Consider the following 16643-nt stretch of genomic DNA (forward strand, 5'->3'; position numbering starts at 1 on the left):
CATGAATGATAGAGAGTGAAGTTCAAGCCTGACTCAAACCACTAACACTAAAGGTAGACTTCTCTTCTAGATTTCTCATACATGATTGTGATCCTTTCACGAGGAAATACTTCGCAGAGGTTCTGGGTATGACCCAGGGTGATCCAATTTGCCTCAAAGAGAAAGAGAGGACATTACCCAAAAGGGTGAGTATATTTCTCCAATGATGAAAACATGTGAATTTTGTGTACTCTGGAAAGTGCTAGTATGGAAGGATACCACCCACTTAAAGGTTGCACTTGAGAATGCAAAAGATTAAATAATGCAGCCCAAATGGGAAAGTTAAAGTTAAAAATAGGATGTTTTCAATTTTATCCCCATGATTTTAATATACTGCTTAGTTTTCATAGCTGAAGCGAAGAAATGGAACTTCCAAGGGTATGATTTGTGCAAGAGTAATTTATTGTTTAAAATTTTACTCTTACTAAAGAAGGTCAATTTGGCATTAAACTTATAAAAAACTGAAGAAATGAGTGATTCCATGTACGAGAGGAGTTCAGTAGGCTATCCAACACTTTTTTTTCTGAAACATGGGCAATTTTATTCAGCATTCAAATACACCATGTTATTTCCCAATCTTTTAGCTACACAACGCTATTTTTGAATGTAATCTCCATTCAATGCTACGGCTTGATGCCACTATGAAGCAGGCACGGAATTAAGGCTAGGGGGAGTTTCAGGAGCAACTAATACTGGGGGTATTGAATGCAGGAGGCAGTGGCACAGTTAGGAGGGGTTTTGGGGGATAAAACCCCCCCCAGAGCTCAGAGAAATAAATAAGTTAAATCCATTTTACTTAATTGGATTTATATTACTAATAGAATAGTGTAAGTATTAATAAAATATCCCTGAGAAAGCCGTAACACTCATCAATTTGAACCGTTTATGTTAAAATTCCGCAATTTATTAACCTCGCACCTACCGCTTATCCTGGCGGGTATTCCATACCCCCATACACCGCGGTATTAGTTGCACCTAAACCCCCCCCCAACCTTCCTGACTGCGCCCCTTGCAGGAGGTGCAGGTGCCCACCCCAGAAATTTTTTAAGATAAATGGTTCAAATGGTGAGTTTTACGGATTTCTGAGGGATATTTTATTGATCCTTTCTCTATTCTATAAGTAATACTAGCTGACCCGGCGAACTTCGTACTGCCTAACATTCAATGAACTTATAGTTTAGTTGCACCATTTATAAATAAAGAGCCGCTGTATCGTTTTAATCATATTTGATTTTTTATAAATTAAATGAAAAAATATTGATGAAATAAAAATTATACGCATTCAGTTGTTGGCTATTTGTGTTATTAACCGTAGAAAGATGTTATTAGGTCTAAGTCCGTAGCGTAAACTTGGCTCGTTCACGGGGCAGGTTAACGCAATGCTAGACCGACGCTTGACTGATGCTCAAAATAGTGTAAGAAAAGCTCCTATGAAGCAGCATTCGTATCAAATGACTTAAGGCACGCCAGTTATAGTATTTCTGTTTGGAAAAAATGCACTGCCTAAACGTGCTGCATGCGTTAACACACTACGGTGTGCACTACACATTCGGGTTTAATGTCTTGCGTCAAGCGCCTTCTGATAAATAACAGTTTTTGTTTTGTTATCAGGCGCAAGATAAAGCGAATGAAGCTAAATAAAAATAGTGAAGCAAAGCAGGGACGCAGCGAGGGTTTTTTTTTGGGGTTAAAAACCCCCCAAAAGCTCAGAGCTTCTTTTTTAAAACATTTGGTTATTAATATTAGGGGGACGGATGAGTCACAAAATATTTAACTGTTCACTCAGATGCAAAACCTACCCTTTTGAACATTTTATCCTAAAAAATGTCTGGGGAGGGCCCCCACATCTCTCGCTTACCTTGGCGAGTTTTCTATACCCTACAGACCCACCAGTATTAACTGCGCCTATCCTTAATTCCTAGCTGCGCCCTTGAAGCAAAGGAAGGAATACAGTGGATGGTTTACCGACTCGTAAACATACCACATATTATTTACCATGAGAAAATCATGGGTTTTCCCTGACACATGAAAACAAACATCACAAAAACTGAAAGACTGACCATACGATTTGTTAATCGTTATCACGAATGCAACACGAATTGGAAATTGGATACGTTTAAGCTCAAAAGGGCATATAAGTTGGGATCATGGAATCTTCGGATTGAGAACTTCCTCATCTTTGAATTTTCCTTTGAGTATAGTGGCATGAATCACTTTCATTATCAGTTTTTTTTAATAACCAAACACGTTCCGTTGGATAGTTTTGGTTGTTTTATGTTTCGAAAGATCATGAACACAGAGCCAACCTTCAGCTGTAAATGGTGCCGTGGTAAGCCAGGTGCGTCCAAGGACTTTAAATATTCAGATAGATAGTTGGTGACTTCGTCTTCGTTTATTACAAAGTTAAAAGATTTGAATTCATGCGGAGTACACGGACATTACTGATAATCAACAATTGCTTGGAGATTTGTTTACACATACGGTAGTTATGTGTTTGTTGACAACTCAATTCAAGCTGAGCTTACCTCTAATTCAATTATTTTAATACTATTTTAATATTACTTTAATATTTTTAACATGTTTGAACATTTAAATTTTTTTAAATATTGTTAAAAAGATCAGTCAATACATTAGTAAAAACGAAAAAAATCTTATTTTTTGACCGTCTTAACAATCAACTCCTAAAAACATATCTCCAAGATAAAGTTGAATTTTTTTTGTGAACTTTTCCTATTTTTTAATGTCCCATATGTTATTCGGGGCTGAGACAAATCCAAAGAGCCTAATGTCACTAAAATCGGTGCAGCCGTTCTCGAGTTATAAGTGTTCTAACTAATACGATTTTCGACTTTCTTTTATATATGTATATAGATTTATCCAATTAAGTAAAATAATTAAGTAAATGGATTATATTTTAAAATTTCTCTGAGTTATGGGGGGGTTTTATCCTCCAAAACCCCTCTTCACTGCACCAATGCTATGAAGGGAGGCCTGTATGCCTGCGCAGTACCATTCCACTGGTCGATTTCGGAGCCAATGTCTTACTGCATCATTGACTTCGTAATCATCCCTGTTGCAGCCATGATGAAAAACACATTGCCCAACGACTTACCATGCTTTTGTCCACTATCAGGTCACTGTAGACATGCTGCAAGTGCCTATGAATATCTGAGATACCTGATTTTCCACCAAAAGAAACTCGATCACTGCCTGATGTTGATAATGCATCTCTGTTTTAATCGCCATTTTAACAGCTCCGTACAGCGTGGTCACCTTTCGGAAGTTAATGCAACTATATAAGACAAAGCGGGAATGTTTGTAAATGTTCTTTTAGAAGTGCCAAATTTTTTCAATCAAAATTAGCCGGGAAAAAAATTTCTTGCATTACTTATTGAACTCACCTTGTACATATGATAAAATACGGCCATTGCAGAGAATAGCCTGAGTGAAAGTCTTCTTTGGATTCCATCTCTGTTAGAATAGGTTCCATTCCAACATTTCTTCTGTTTACTTATCAGTAAAAACATTAGCATGGAGCCTGAGGTAGGTAATGCATTTGAAGTCCATGGAAGTATTCATCCACAATTCACTGTTAGTATTTATTTTGAATCAATTTTTAAATGTAATTAATGGCCGTGTCTTAAAACTGTAGTCATTTATGAGAATAAAATAAAATGGTGCACTTCCACACAATTTTATTTACAAAATACCGACCCGGGTTTCGACACATAGTGTCATTATCAAGGACGAAACCGGGTCGGTATTTTGTGAATAAAATTGTGTGGAAGTTTACCATTTTATTTTATCCTCATGGATATAAAACATTTCCACCAGATATCGCCGGACACTGTGAATTATGTCTGTAGTCATTTGTTATGTATAGTAGCATAAAATTACATTCTTAAAATAGTTATATGTACCTAATGTTTTCCATTATGGTTTTCATATTCTCTTTTCTGCATACCATCTTTCCCATTTGCTTAATCGCCAAAAGGAAAGTAATAGGTAGAAACATGTCAGTAAACAGCTTTTTATCTCTATTACTTTACTACATCATAATTGATAGCAATATCCAAGTTCTATGTGGATCTTAAAAAAAATTGCTGCGACGAAAAATTCATGCTAATTAGTATTTTGTTGTTCTTATTTTACAGGAGATCCCTCCTCATATTGGAATTGGTGAACCTGAAGATTCCTTACAATCTTGCTTCAACTTACAACCACAGCGTCCAAAGACAGACTTCGTGAAATACATAGCCAATGCTGGGAAGGTGAGCTCATTTTTACTACTGCATGACAATGCTTGACCCCAGGTTGCAAAACCCATGGAAAACTTCTTGTAAATGCTCAAATGGGAAGTCCTAACGCCCCTGCTATCTTCCCCAGATATTGCGTCACCCGATTATTACGTGTTTCGTTTGATGGCACATGATCTGGCTGATCAGTAGTTCACTCATATGAAGACACAAAAAAATGGCTCGATTCGTGAATAGCGTCAAAAGATTAACACTGTTTCCATTACGGTATTTAACTTCTGCCAAAATGGTGGGGAAAAGTTGTAGATGGCAATGGGCAATACTTTGAATGATTCATTTATAACAATTTTTTCACAATGAAGTTTTATTTTCATTAAAACAAAGAGCAAGAACGTAGTTGCGCACCTAATATTTGTAATTATTTTTGGAGGCAACCTAGTGCTTAAGTAGGTCAAGATTAAAGCTAAAATTCATGTTTGCATTCACACTCAGGTCATTTTTTTAAATCTAAAAGTATGTATTCCTCTTTTAAAATTCTTCTTTCTACCTCCATGCATGGCATCCATAAAACCCAAATATTTCTCTACTTCCCTGTTTAACTTGTATGCTACTCATATAGGAGAAGCAGTAATTCTTTGATTCACTATAAGAAATTTTGTACACAACAGATTTTCTGGGTGTCAAAATTTTGGAAGGTTGGGGGCAAAGCAGGGTAGAATTTCTGTTTTTTGTTAACTAAATTCCTGTCTTATAGCCTCTCTAGTTGCAAATTAGTGATGTAGCATAAATCATTGGTTGTCTATGCAAATTATTAAAAAATAAAATGTGGTAAATATGTCACATTTAAAACTCCATTTGAGAACCAGAACTGGAATTTATGTAATCATATTGACAGTCACTAGTATTGTCATTTTGTGAATCCACTTATTGTAACCAAAGTGAATTTCCTGCATCACTTTGCAAAAGTGTTGAATGACTGATCAATGCCTTTAAATTATCCCATAGGAACCTGAAAAATAAGCTCTCGCTCCTATCCCTAAGATGTTGGCCATTGTGTGTTGTATCCAGAATACATGGCCACATTTTCTGGGCATAATAAAAAGTTTCTGTTGTCCTATTTAAACCAGCTTTTTATAGCCTATTTCTTTAAATTCCCTATCTGTTTGTTTAAGCTATGAGGAAATGGCTCATTGATTGTCTCGTAAATTTTATAAGTACTACATATTTAGTTGTTTACATTCTGTGTGAACTTTTATTGATTTTAAAGTTACTGGTTTGATGATGTTGTCAATGAAGGTAAGCCCTTACTTTTATACAAAATATGTGAAAAGCATTCACATTTATGTTTTGAGTTGTTCAATTGCAATTGAAGCTCCTTGAATATTAAGTGATTAATCTTGTGGCATTTACCAAAGAGTGCTTCTCTCTGATGTACAGGTACTTCGTTATACAGCGAAATTGGACTGGGTCCATCCAGAGGACCAGGATCGAAATTTCATCATATCGTATAGTCTTGCTGATGGGAAAGTACTGATCCAAGAACTGCCTAATCGCAGTACAGGGCTGACTGGTGGGAAATTCCTCAAGTCCATGAGGCTAGCTAAACACAACACCAATCCTGATGACCCTGACTACTATTCACCGGCAGACTTTGGCATTGGTGTGTAATTTCTCCAATTATCATTTATAGCCAGAGCAAATTATGCCTTCTTTTTCAAATATTTTTTATTTTAACATAAGGTTAATATCACTAAAATTAGGAAGAGCTTGATAATCTTCAAATCATTGAAATACATTAATGATAAGGGGTGTGCAAGGTCCTCAAAATTTGAGTCAAATCAAGAGAAAAAAATTTTTCAAGACACTTTTTTTTAAAATAAACTTGGCTGTAATTTTGAAAAAGTGGTGCTTTCAAATGCAGTGGCTGATATAAAACTGCTCTTGAATATATAATAGGATTGTTAATTGTCAATATAAATGTATGTGTGGGAAATGATTCTGAAAAACTTCAACGTTTAGTTTCCATATTTCATGGAATAAAGTGCTGGCTTTTTGCAAAATTTCTGTAATAAAGCCTTAAGTAGAGACCTGACATTTTCGCCATAGCAAAGAATTACAACAAATGCAAAATATGCATGTTTTTTTATTAAATACGCAAAATTCCTACCATAGCTTGTTTAAGCATAATTAATGACATGAAAACAGACTAATCTCATCCAGTAAATCTTTTTCAAACTCTTTATCAACCATCGTATACCCTTATGGATTATCTCATATGTATGCATTATGACAATTATAACTTTTTATGTCAATTTTTTATTATCATTAATCCTTTCGACCTGTAGTCAGTATCGATTGTCATTCTCGAAATTCCAGCATAATTCATGTGAAAGTGCATGATAAATCTACACGACATGAAGTTCAAAATGGCATAGCAAATCGAAACAATATGATTTTTGCAACAATTGCGAGACCTTTCACCTTCGTGAACACATAAACAGTTACTGAATAGACCTGCAGGAGAGTAGCATACAAAATGCCAAGAAACAAATGCCTTCAGAACGGCTAATCAGCATAAAGGTCTGATGACTGCTACACTGGTGGTCAGAATGTTTCCACCTTGCCCAACTGTGTAATAAAAATAATAGTAGCCGATATCAGTCATAATAACAAATTTTCTTGTTATTAGATTAACCCTTTCACTCCCAAGCGGCCGTTATATTATCTGCGGCCTTCTTACCCAATACACCCATATATCGGCAGCTTGCTTAGAACAATATTTCACATAAACTAAAATGTTTAATTATTTAATTTATTTTATAATTAATGTATACATATGTTGCTTTTCTTAGGTATTTTTTATATCATTTAATTTATACTTTTGATATTTTAATGGACGCTATTTCGGCAACTATTTGTAAATCTGACTCATTTTGTTAAAATTCTTACGCCACTTTATAACTAAGCAAAATTAGAAAATTTGTCCATTGTTGTTACTAATTTTTGTTTATAAGTGTTACAGAGGATAAATTTTAACAATTTTCTAATTTAAATGTTCTTTTCCAGTAATTTATGTACACTGACAGTTTATTGAACTTTGTTGTTGTTTTTACTCTCGTAAATAGCCGTCATGGCTGAATAATGACCTTCTGATATTCTCAATAAGGTTATACATGCTTTTACGCATGATTTATTGTTATTCACTTTGCATTATATGCGTCTTTCTTCATGTAATAAGTTGGTACCTTTGACTCCCCACTTTCCACGATGTAATTTTTTATCTAACTTCTAATATCCCGCCCGCTGCAATTATATTCCGGCATCTCCTTATTACAATCAAATCCTTTTTCGGTATCGACATACATATCAAAGGAATCTTCTTATCCAAATCATATTACATACTAAATTTATTCTTAAGGAAGCAATACTTCTTGTTTACAGCAAGGGTACACTACGAGTAAGATTATCATGCGTGGCACGCGAATAAAATGTTTTCAGTAGAGATGTGCGAATAGTATCCGCGAATACTCGAATACCTCGAATATTAGAAAGTATTCGATATTCGAGGTTTCGAATAGTTATGCGAAAAGTACCGCCTCGAATACCTCGAATACTTTGAATTGCGCGTCATACACTGTCGCACGCACGTCGTTGGTAGTTGACTCGGAAAAATGTAGAGAACTGTAGTCATTTAGTTCTCGCAGCGAAATAAGGGAAACAGAAATCTTGAACGTGACTATTCGACGCAATTTCAGGAGTTCAGTTGCCATTGCATACCCGTTTCGCGTGTGCTTTTCATGTCCAATATTTTTTATTACGGGGTTCTCCAAAATAGAAAACGATTGAGAGGTGTTGCATACCCTGCGGGCGTCACGATTATTACCAAACCACCCCGCCGGAAGAACAACTTCGAGACGCCTTCGTCACCAGAGGTGTGAAAAAAAAATTGTTTTTAGAGATGTGCGAATAGTATCCGCGAATACTCGAATACCTCGAATATTAGAAAGTATTCGATATTCGAGGTTTCGAATAGTTATGCGAAAAGTACCGCCTCGAATACCTCGAATACTTTGAATTGCGCGTCATACACTGTCGCACGCACGTCGTTGGTAGTTGACTCGGAAAAATGTAGAGAACTGTAGTCATTTAGTTCTCGCAGCGCCGTTTTACGCAAGTTGACGAATTACATCAAATTCGTGGATTTTAGCGGAGAAAAGAGTTCGACGAGGGGAACCGAAAATGGTCGGGTGAAAAAATCCGAAAATCCCCGATTCCCCCCACTAGGAGAACCTCAGTGCCGTGGGATAGCAACCTTAGGGCATTCCCCACGATCCGCTATCCCCCTCCAGTCAGCACTCGCCTCACCCTCTCTGACGCTTTCCTCTTCTCCGAAATCAAACAAAAGGTCCCAGTTCAAGCAGGGATCGCATTACGAAGACCCCTGCTTCGAAAAAAATATCGAGTTACGAGAACAATAAAAACGTGTTTCACGCCCTCCCCCCTTTTCTTACCCACTGACCTTTTTCTGGCTACCTGCTTCGAAGTTCCCCAATTCTGGATGTCAACTGCTGTGTGAGTACCGTGGGATACTTACATTAGCGCATTTCCCAAGATCCGGTATCCCTCTCCATTCAGCACTAGCCCCCCCCCCCTCTGAGGCTTTCCTCTTCTTCGAAATAAAAAAAGGTCACAGCTCGCGCAGGGATCATATTACGAAGACCTTAGCTTCGAAAAAATACCAAGTTACACGAGAACAATAGAAACGTGTTTCGGGCCCTCCCTTTTCTCCCCCACTGACCTTTTTTTTCCTACCAGCTTCGAAGTTCCCCATTTCTGTGGAGGTCAACCGCTGCATGAGTCATCTATTAGCACAAAAGGTGTCTAAGAATGACTTTCGTCAATTGATGTTACACCTTTATTGAATTGAAATATTAGTAATGTGCGCGTAATTTCAAAAAGAATAAGACCAAACACGATGTATTTCTGAGTTTATTGAAGCATTTTACGCAAAGAAATAAATGTCAAAATACGACGGAGACTTAGCATTCTGGCGAAACTCGATATGAGCAGCAGAGCTTCTCGGAAGTTGATGCGGTATATTTTTCGGAAAGCATATATCAAGTTACAATTAATGAGTGGTGCTATAAATCTTTATTGTTACAGTCCCATACAAAGGGATATTTTCTCAGAATATTTGGTTTCTCCCTGATAGCAATTACAATTCATCTTCTTATCTCGTGAGAACTCCCAAAGATGGACTGAAAATAATTGAAGAAAATCCGGTGAAATAGAGCTTGTATTTTGCAAAATGCCTCAGATTGCCAGCTAGCACTTGGCAGCAGAAGTGGGGGTAAAGCGATGTTAGTTGAATTAATGATATGCCCAATTGTTTCCATAAAATTAAAATATTCATTAATCAGCTAAATTCCTGTTCGAATCATTTAAAGGAAATCAAAATTACTCCCCAAAATCTTGTGTTGCCTGCTGCATAGGCAACCGAGTCAAACATTCCAGCATTCATCATTTAGTATTCGAGGTATTCGAAATTCGAGGTATTCGAATATTCGAGCAATGATTTAATATTCGAATTCGATATTCGAATTCGAGAAATCTGCTATTCGACCCATCTCTAGTTTTCAGCGAACCTCAGCAAGTGGCCGATAACATCGCCGAATAGTCGCCGTGAAAGTGATGGCTTCACAGTTTTTTATCTTAATCTTCCTTACCTACGTAAGTGATTCATTGTATCACTGCTTTGCTGACACCTACTTTGTGGGCAACTTCTGAGAATGCGTCATCTGTTACTAATCTAATGGTTTGCATGCGGCTTAGTTTGCATCAGCTCGCGCGTATCAGAGGTTCCGATACATTTTTTTGCGTTGTGTTTTCTGTGCATTGAGTCATTTTAATTTGCATCAAAGTTCATCATTGTTGAAAAATTAGCATATAAAAGTCCAGTGCCTCTTTAGAGTGGTGTGAGTGATATTTTTCCAGAAAATATCACTCATAATGGCTGGACCATCATGCATAATGGACAAGGATGTTTTGAAAATTTTAGACAATTCATCCAATGAAAGCGAGGCAGACTACTACGAAAGTGAGAGTGAGTCGGGGAACGAAAGTAATGGAGATTAGGATTCGTTTCAGTTTTCGGATGAGCTGGACACTGACGAAGACGGTGACAATGGAGAATGGAAAGAAGTACATACAAGCTCCTGAAGAACCAATTCCCACTAAGTTCAAGTTCCAAGAAGTAATTGGACCCAAGAAAGCCCCATCACCTAACTTGCCACCAATTCTATATTTTAGACTTTTTTTACGGACCTTCTTTTGAACCTCTTCATCACTGAAACCAATAGATATGCAAAACAACACATTACCTCTCATTCTCGAAGATCATCACCATCACTGAAGTGGGAAACAGTTACGATTGCGGAAATGAAAGGATTCCTAGCCTGTATTTTGAACATGGGAATTATCCATAAACCCACCATACCTTCATATTGGTCAACTTTGCCTTCTCAGAGTACCCCTTGGTTCGGAAAAATGTTTCCACGGAATCACTTCCAGCAAATTTTGAGATTTTTTCATTTGGTTGACCCTAAAAAATGCATAGCCTGTAACGATCCCAGATATGACCCTTGCACCAGGTATCAACCCCTTGTTGGCCATGCAAATAATGTATTTAGATACCATTTTACCCCTCACAAAACTCTGAGCATGGATGAAAGTCTGGTAGCGACAAAAAACCGAACAAGTTTGTTGCTGTACCTGCCAAATAACCGCTGGGGAATCAAATTTTGGATGCTGTGTGATGCTCTATCAAATTATTGCTTAGATTTCTTTTCCTACAAAGGTAATTCAAATGATGAAGAAAGGATGGAGGTGAAGGAACATGGGCTGGGATATACAGTGGCATTAAAACTCCTTCAGATGAACATTCATTTATACAAAGGCTACCATGTTTATGGACAAATTTTTTATGTCAGTTCCCTTAGTGAACAAACTTTACCAAATGGGCACATATATTACAGGAACTGTTAGAAAAAACCAAAAATTTCTGCCTGAGTTTTTCAAAAAGAAGTTCACCATCGGGGAAAAAATGTTTTGCCATTCCTAGTGTATTCTAGCCAGTGCATTTAGGGAAAAAATTACTCAAAAAGGATCTGTGATCCCTCTTTCAAGTAAGGTGACTGCAAAGAATATTGAAGTGACAAAATTGAGACAAGACCGTGAGAAAAAAATGGTGAAACTGGAAGTAATTTTAGATTATAACAAGTATATGGGAGGTTTAGCCTCTTCAGGGATGTATATTTAGATGAAAGGAAAACATTAAACTATTGGAAGAGAGTAGCGTTCAACATTATTGGGAGGATGGTTTTGAATAGCTACATAATATATGTATATGGAAATTTCAAAGAACCTGGAAAACCTCTGACAAGACTTATCTACACAATTAGTATATTTGAAAACTTAGGAGCTGAGTGGTTGAATTTCAGGGAAGAGTCCGAAGTGAGGGGCAGTATTTTAACGGGAATAAGGTAACTGGGTGGGAGAAAAGAATACAGATGATGTGACTGCAGGACAAAGGAACAAAGAAGAAGATCCAGAACAGTGTGCATCAGATGCAACAGGGTTTTGCATGCAGTGTTTGCATAAGCATAAGGGCTAAAAGAGTGATTATGAGCAAAAGGCAAAATTTATTTCTACTTAATATTTTTTAAAACTAATCAAAAGTGTACCTAAGTACTTATTTCACAAACAACTTGAAAAAATAATGAAAAATTCTATGTGAAACAATTTTCATCATAATTGTTAGCCGTGGTTTTTATAGAACTAGCATTGCATATGTAAATCATTCATATGTTTAAATAAATGCAATGTTAAGATTTAAAAAATTCCTTTAGCTATAGTTTAAACTAACAATAATTTGTATTATTTAAGGCCTAGGTATATGAGAATGTACATGTTTCATTATTTTTGTACAGAAGATTGGCTTAGGCACTGCAAAAGTGATTGTGACAGATTGAAACAATCAAAATTTTATGACAACATTTTCTCTGTTTATGCAAAAAAAGTATGCAGATCTATCAAAAACTAAATTCTAAATAAAACACAATTTTCAATAATTGCAAAATGAAAAAAATACTATGAATAAATAAGCCATAAGGTTACGTTTTTCGTAAAAAAATTTAAAGCATTAAGTTTATAATTTTATGATTGCAAAACTAAAAATTATGTATTATAATAATTAACATTTTTGAAAACTTCATTTATTTCTATTATGTGTAATTTTTTCCATGTCTATATAGCCTAAAATTAATCCATAAGAATTTTTACAAAAAGTATTAGTAATTACATGAAAAAACTCCAGGGAGTTTTGGGTATGCATATTGAAAGATGCTTGGGAGTGAAAGGGTTAATGAAATGGTAACAGACCAAGTGAAATCCTAAAAGTAATTAATAAATACATCAACCAAATGAAACTGTTCACAAAAAATATTCAAGCTCTATAGATAAAATACACCTAACACCCTGAACACGAGTTACATTGTTGCAAAATCATTAGATCATATGCAGTGGAACCCCGATCTACCGTTCCCGCATTGATCGTTTTCCCGCATTCATCGTTCGCCGCTCCTGTTATGTTCCATAAAGACAATGCAATTTTTTCCCGCATCCATCATTCCCCGAAGTATCATTTTCCCGCATTGATCCTTTGAAGATCGCGGTCCCGTCGTATAATTTTCCTGCATCCATCGTTTGACGAAAATGAGACGAAGTGTCTACAACGTGTTATTTGTGGCTAATAATGACAGACACAGTTTAAATCTTCCCCAGGAGATTGAAATACTATATGGAGAAGCTGAGAGCTGTGAGATAGTTACATTAGCGCATTTCCCAAGATCCGCTATCCCCCTCCATTCAGCGCACTCGCCTCCCCTCTGAAGCTTTCCTCTTCTCTGAAACAAAAAAAAAGTCCTAGCTAGTGCAGGGATCGTATTACGAAGAACTTCCAATTAGCTTCAAAAAAATATCAAGTTACGCGAGAAAAATAGAATTGTGTTTCACGCCTCTACGATTCTCGCCCACTGAATTTTTTCAGCCTATGAATCTACTAGCCCAAAAGGTGTCGAACAATGAATTTCGGCAATTGGTATTATACTTTCATTAGATTGAAATATTAGTAATTCGCACGTAATTAAAAAAAGAATGATACCAAACACGACGTATTTCGTGTTTATGTTATTTAAGCATTTTAAGCAAGGAAATAGTTGGAATAATACGATGGTGATTTCTGGCGGATCTCGATATCCTCGCAACTGATTGTGAGCTTCTCGACATTTTTTTCGAAAACAGGGCATCAGGTTACAATTTACGAGTTATGCTATAAGTCTCACTAGTCAGAGTTGCTAACGAAGCGATGTCTTCTCAGGTTATTTTGTTTCTTCCTACTAGCAATCCGAATTCATCTGCTCATCCGGCGCTACGCTCATTAGAAAAGAATGGGTAAGTTGCCTTATCTTTAGAACAAAAAATTTCATGGCGCAGTCCTATGGTCATGCTTCACCCTCTGCAGTAAGCTCTGCTTACGCCGTACGCGATAGCATTAGTGCCGAACTTCACCTCGTACGAGTGGTTCCGTACTTTCCAGGGTGAGTTGACTTAAAACCAGCGAGTGTTTTCCGTGTGTGTTCAATAAAGTCCGGTTTCATTTTTATTAGTTTTATTTTTATTCGTCTTCGGACCATGGCCCTTCCGAAGAAACAAGTGAGAAATTTAAAATATGGACTGAAAATAATTGAAGACAAAGAAAAGAATTCGGGCTAGAAGTGCGTGAATATTGCAGAGTGTTTCTGGTTGTCCGCTAGCACATGACGGCAGGGGTGGGGGTAGAGCAAGATACCTGGTGAAAATAAAAGTGGGATGAAGGACGTGCTGCTGACGATTAACGCAACATTGTTAATGCTTTACACATTGCCTCAACCATATTAAAAATTTAATTGCTAGAAAGGAACATTTCAAATAATAAACTATTTATGGCCTTTTTGATCCATCTCACAACCAATCACTTTGTCGGCGAAAGCGGCTATTTTAGGCATAACATGCACATTGCTCTCGTAAATATGTGTACTTGAAATGGCGTTTGATGGTTAAGAATTTTTAAATCGGACAGAAATCCATAATAGCAGTGAAAATGCCGAGTGGAGTGCAAACATTTTTTAGCAAGGTGGCGTGTTCCTTTAGGATATTTGAAAGACATATAAGCCAAATCAATAATATGACCTAAGTGGTTCGATAAAGTAATAATAATCCTGTAATCAGCTAAAATCATGTTTGAATCCATTAATAAATATCATAATTCGCAAGTTTCCTGGGACATAGGCAACCTTGTCAAACATTCCCGCATTGATCGTTTTCCCGCATTCATCGTTTTTTTCATCCATCCCCCTGAAAAACGATAGATCGATGTTCCACTGTAATAGATGTAGAACCAACCAGTTATCATTTTTTTCTTGTATACATTTAGTGGCGTGCCCTTGTTAAAGTGTGACTTGTCAGTTCCTTTTGACCTTGTCATTGTTTGACCTGCAAAAACACTCAACAATTGCCCACTGAAGCAAATCCGCTCATCTCGTAGCCCTAGTAGTATGGCTGAGCAGTGTAGGTATTGTTATCGTAGCCTGATGCTGGACATAACGATACCTCCACTGCTGATAGATAGATGCTAGATAGGGTCATATATATTTTCTTAGAAAGTGAATTAAAATTTTTATTTATGCATATTAAAATTTGATTTTGATGATCTTTTTCATCTTTAAAAGGCTCTGAAGTTGTTGCATATGGGCATCACTTCACAATTACGGGAGTGGATCTGTTTGTGTACCGGTACATGCAGGAGAATCCAGAAAAATTCCAACCGGAATTGGTGGAGGGTGTGAGGAGATATCTGAAGGAAACTGGCGCACTGAAAGATGAGAATAATCCAGATGGATGCTGACATCTGAGAGGATTCCTTCATTAGCAAACAAGCCAACATTCCATGAGCATCATTGGTGCGTGCTAAGTCAAAATCTCTAATGGCAGTGGATAGTTAGGGAAATCTACCTCACTAAGCAAAAACTGATTTCTAAATGTGAAAATGAAGTGGTGAATGGCATTGACAATGAATGTTTGGATTATTTATTATCACCTGAAGTTTAGAATAAAAGCAAAATATTGAAATTCAACTTTAACTTATGTGAGAGTCCTTAGAACTACAAAAAAATTAATTGTGAAAAATGTCATGATAATGAAAAAGAAGGATAAATAAAATGAAAATTTTGAATAAAATTTCAACATTGCTGAATTTAATCCTTACTGTGAAATTGCTACTTTGAATCTCTAGTTCTTTTCCAATTAGTTGGGAGTGTCAGAAACAGAGTGCTTATCTGCCTCCTTTTATTCTTTGGGGGAGACCCTTACGTAGCTAATAATTTAATGGCAAGCTGAGACTGGGAAAGAAGATACCTTATTTATTGCATTCCTTGCAAGTACGAAATATTAAACCTAATTGAGTGTTCCTTCATAAGAGCTGATCATTGTGCCTAAAGAGTTCGAGTAAATTTTAGCTTTCGGGTGGAAGTTGTACCTAAGGTTACTACCTCAATACCACATATTCCATTCCTCTCTCACTAGCTATACAAGTCAACTTATTTTTACTTATGGGCATTTCCATGAAAATGTCAACTTTTTCTCTCAAATTAGAATTTAGGCTGGATATAATCTTGATAAATCAATAGCTACATGATTGAATTTTATGAAATTGGTATTTGAAAAATTATTCAGAGCCTTATTAAAAGTTTTCAAATTGTACTTCGTTCCACAGAGTTTTGAAGATGGTTGATATCATTTCACTTAGGAGGTTGACCTGACTAATTCCGTCACATGTCAATTTTGGGCATATTTAGAAGGTATTTTGAAAATTAATTCTATTTCTGTATATGAACATCACCTTTATAAATGTTCTTTGCTCATGTTCAGTTAGAAGCTTTACATTTTTTTTGTATTTTACAATTTTATCGAAATGCCCTATGGAACAGTTTTCTCTAACGGTAATTCCGTCACAAATGGAATTGCCCTTATACTTAAACCTGTCTTCTCGCACATGCTTACCTAAGATGAAAAAAACCTTTCAGGTGAGAAAGTGTTACTTGGGGACAATTTGTCAAGCCATTCATCTATTGAAGTTTTAATTATGCAATGATTTCAACATTCAGTTTGCCCTTCTTCCTGCAAACTCAACTTATTTATGCCAGCCATTGGAATAGCATTTTTCAGACCCCTTAAGATAGCCTGGAGGAAATG

General features: G+C 36.4%; 1 protein-coding gene across 4 annotated transcripts in view; it reads left to right on the forward strand.

The window, feature by feature from the left end:
• Positions 1–15581, forward strand: part of LOC124160484 (EF-hand domain-containing protein 1-like) — a 36091-nt gene extending 20510 nt beyond the window's left edge. For all 4 annotated transcript variants that reach the window (XM_046536338.1, XM_046536340.1, XM_046536337.1 and 1 more), the window contains 4 exons: positions 71–185; positions 4194–4310; positions 5733–5955; positions 15122–15581. In XM_046536338.1, coding sequence (XP_046392294.1) covers positions 71–185; positions 4194–4310; positions 5733–5955; positions 15122–15297 — 631 coding nt within the window. In that variant the 3' untranslated portion in view covers positions 15298–15581. The remainder of the gene's footprint in view (positions 1–70; positions 186–4193; positions 4311–5732; positions 5956–15121) is intronic.
• Positions 15582–16643: the final 1062 nt, after the last annotated feature.

The sequence above is a fragment of the Ischnura elegans genome, chromosome 6 (assembly GCF_921293095.1).
Source record: "Ischnura elegans chromosome 6, ioIscEleg1.1, whole genome shotgun sequence".
Taxonomy (NCBI): domain Eukaryota; kingdom Metazoa; phylum Arthropoda; class Insecta; order Odonata; family Coenagrionidae; genus Ischnura; species Ischnura elegans.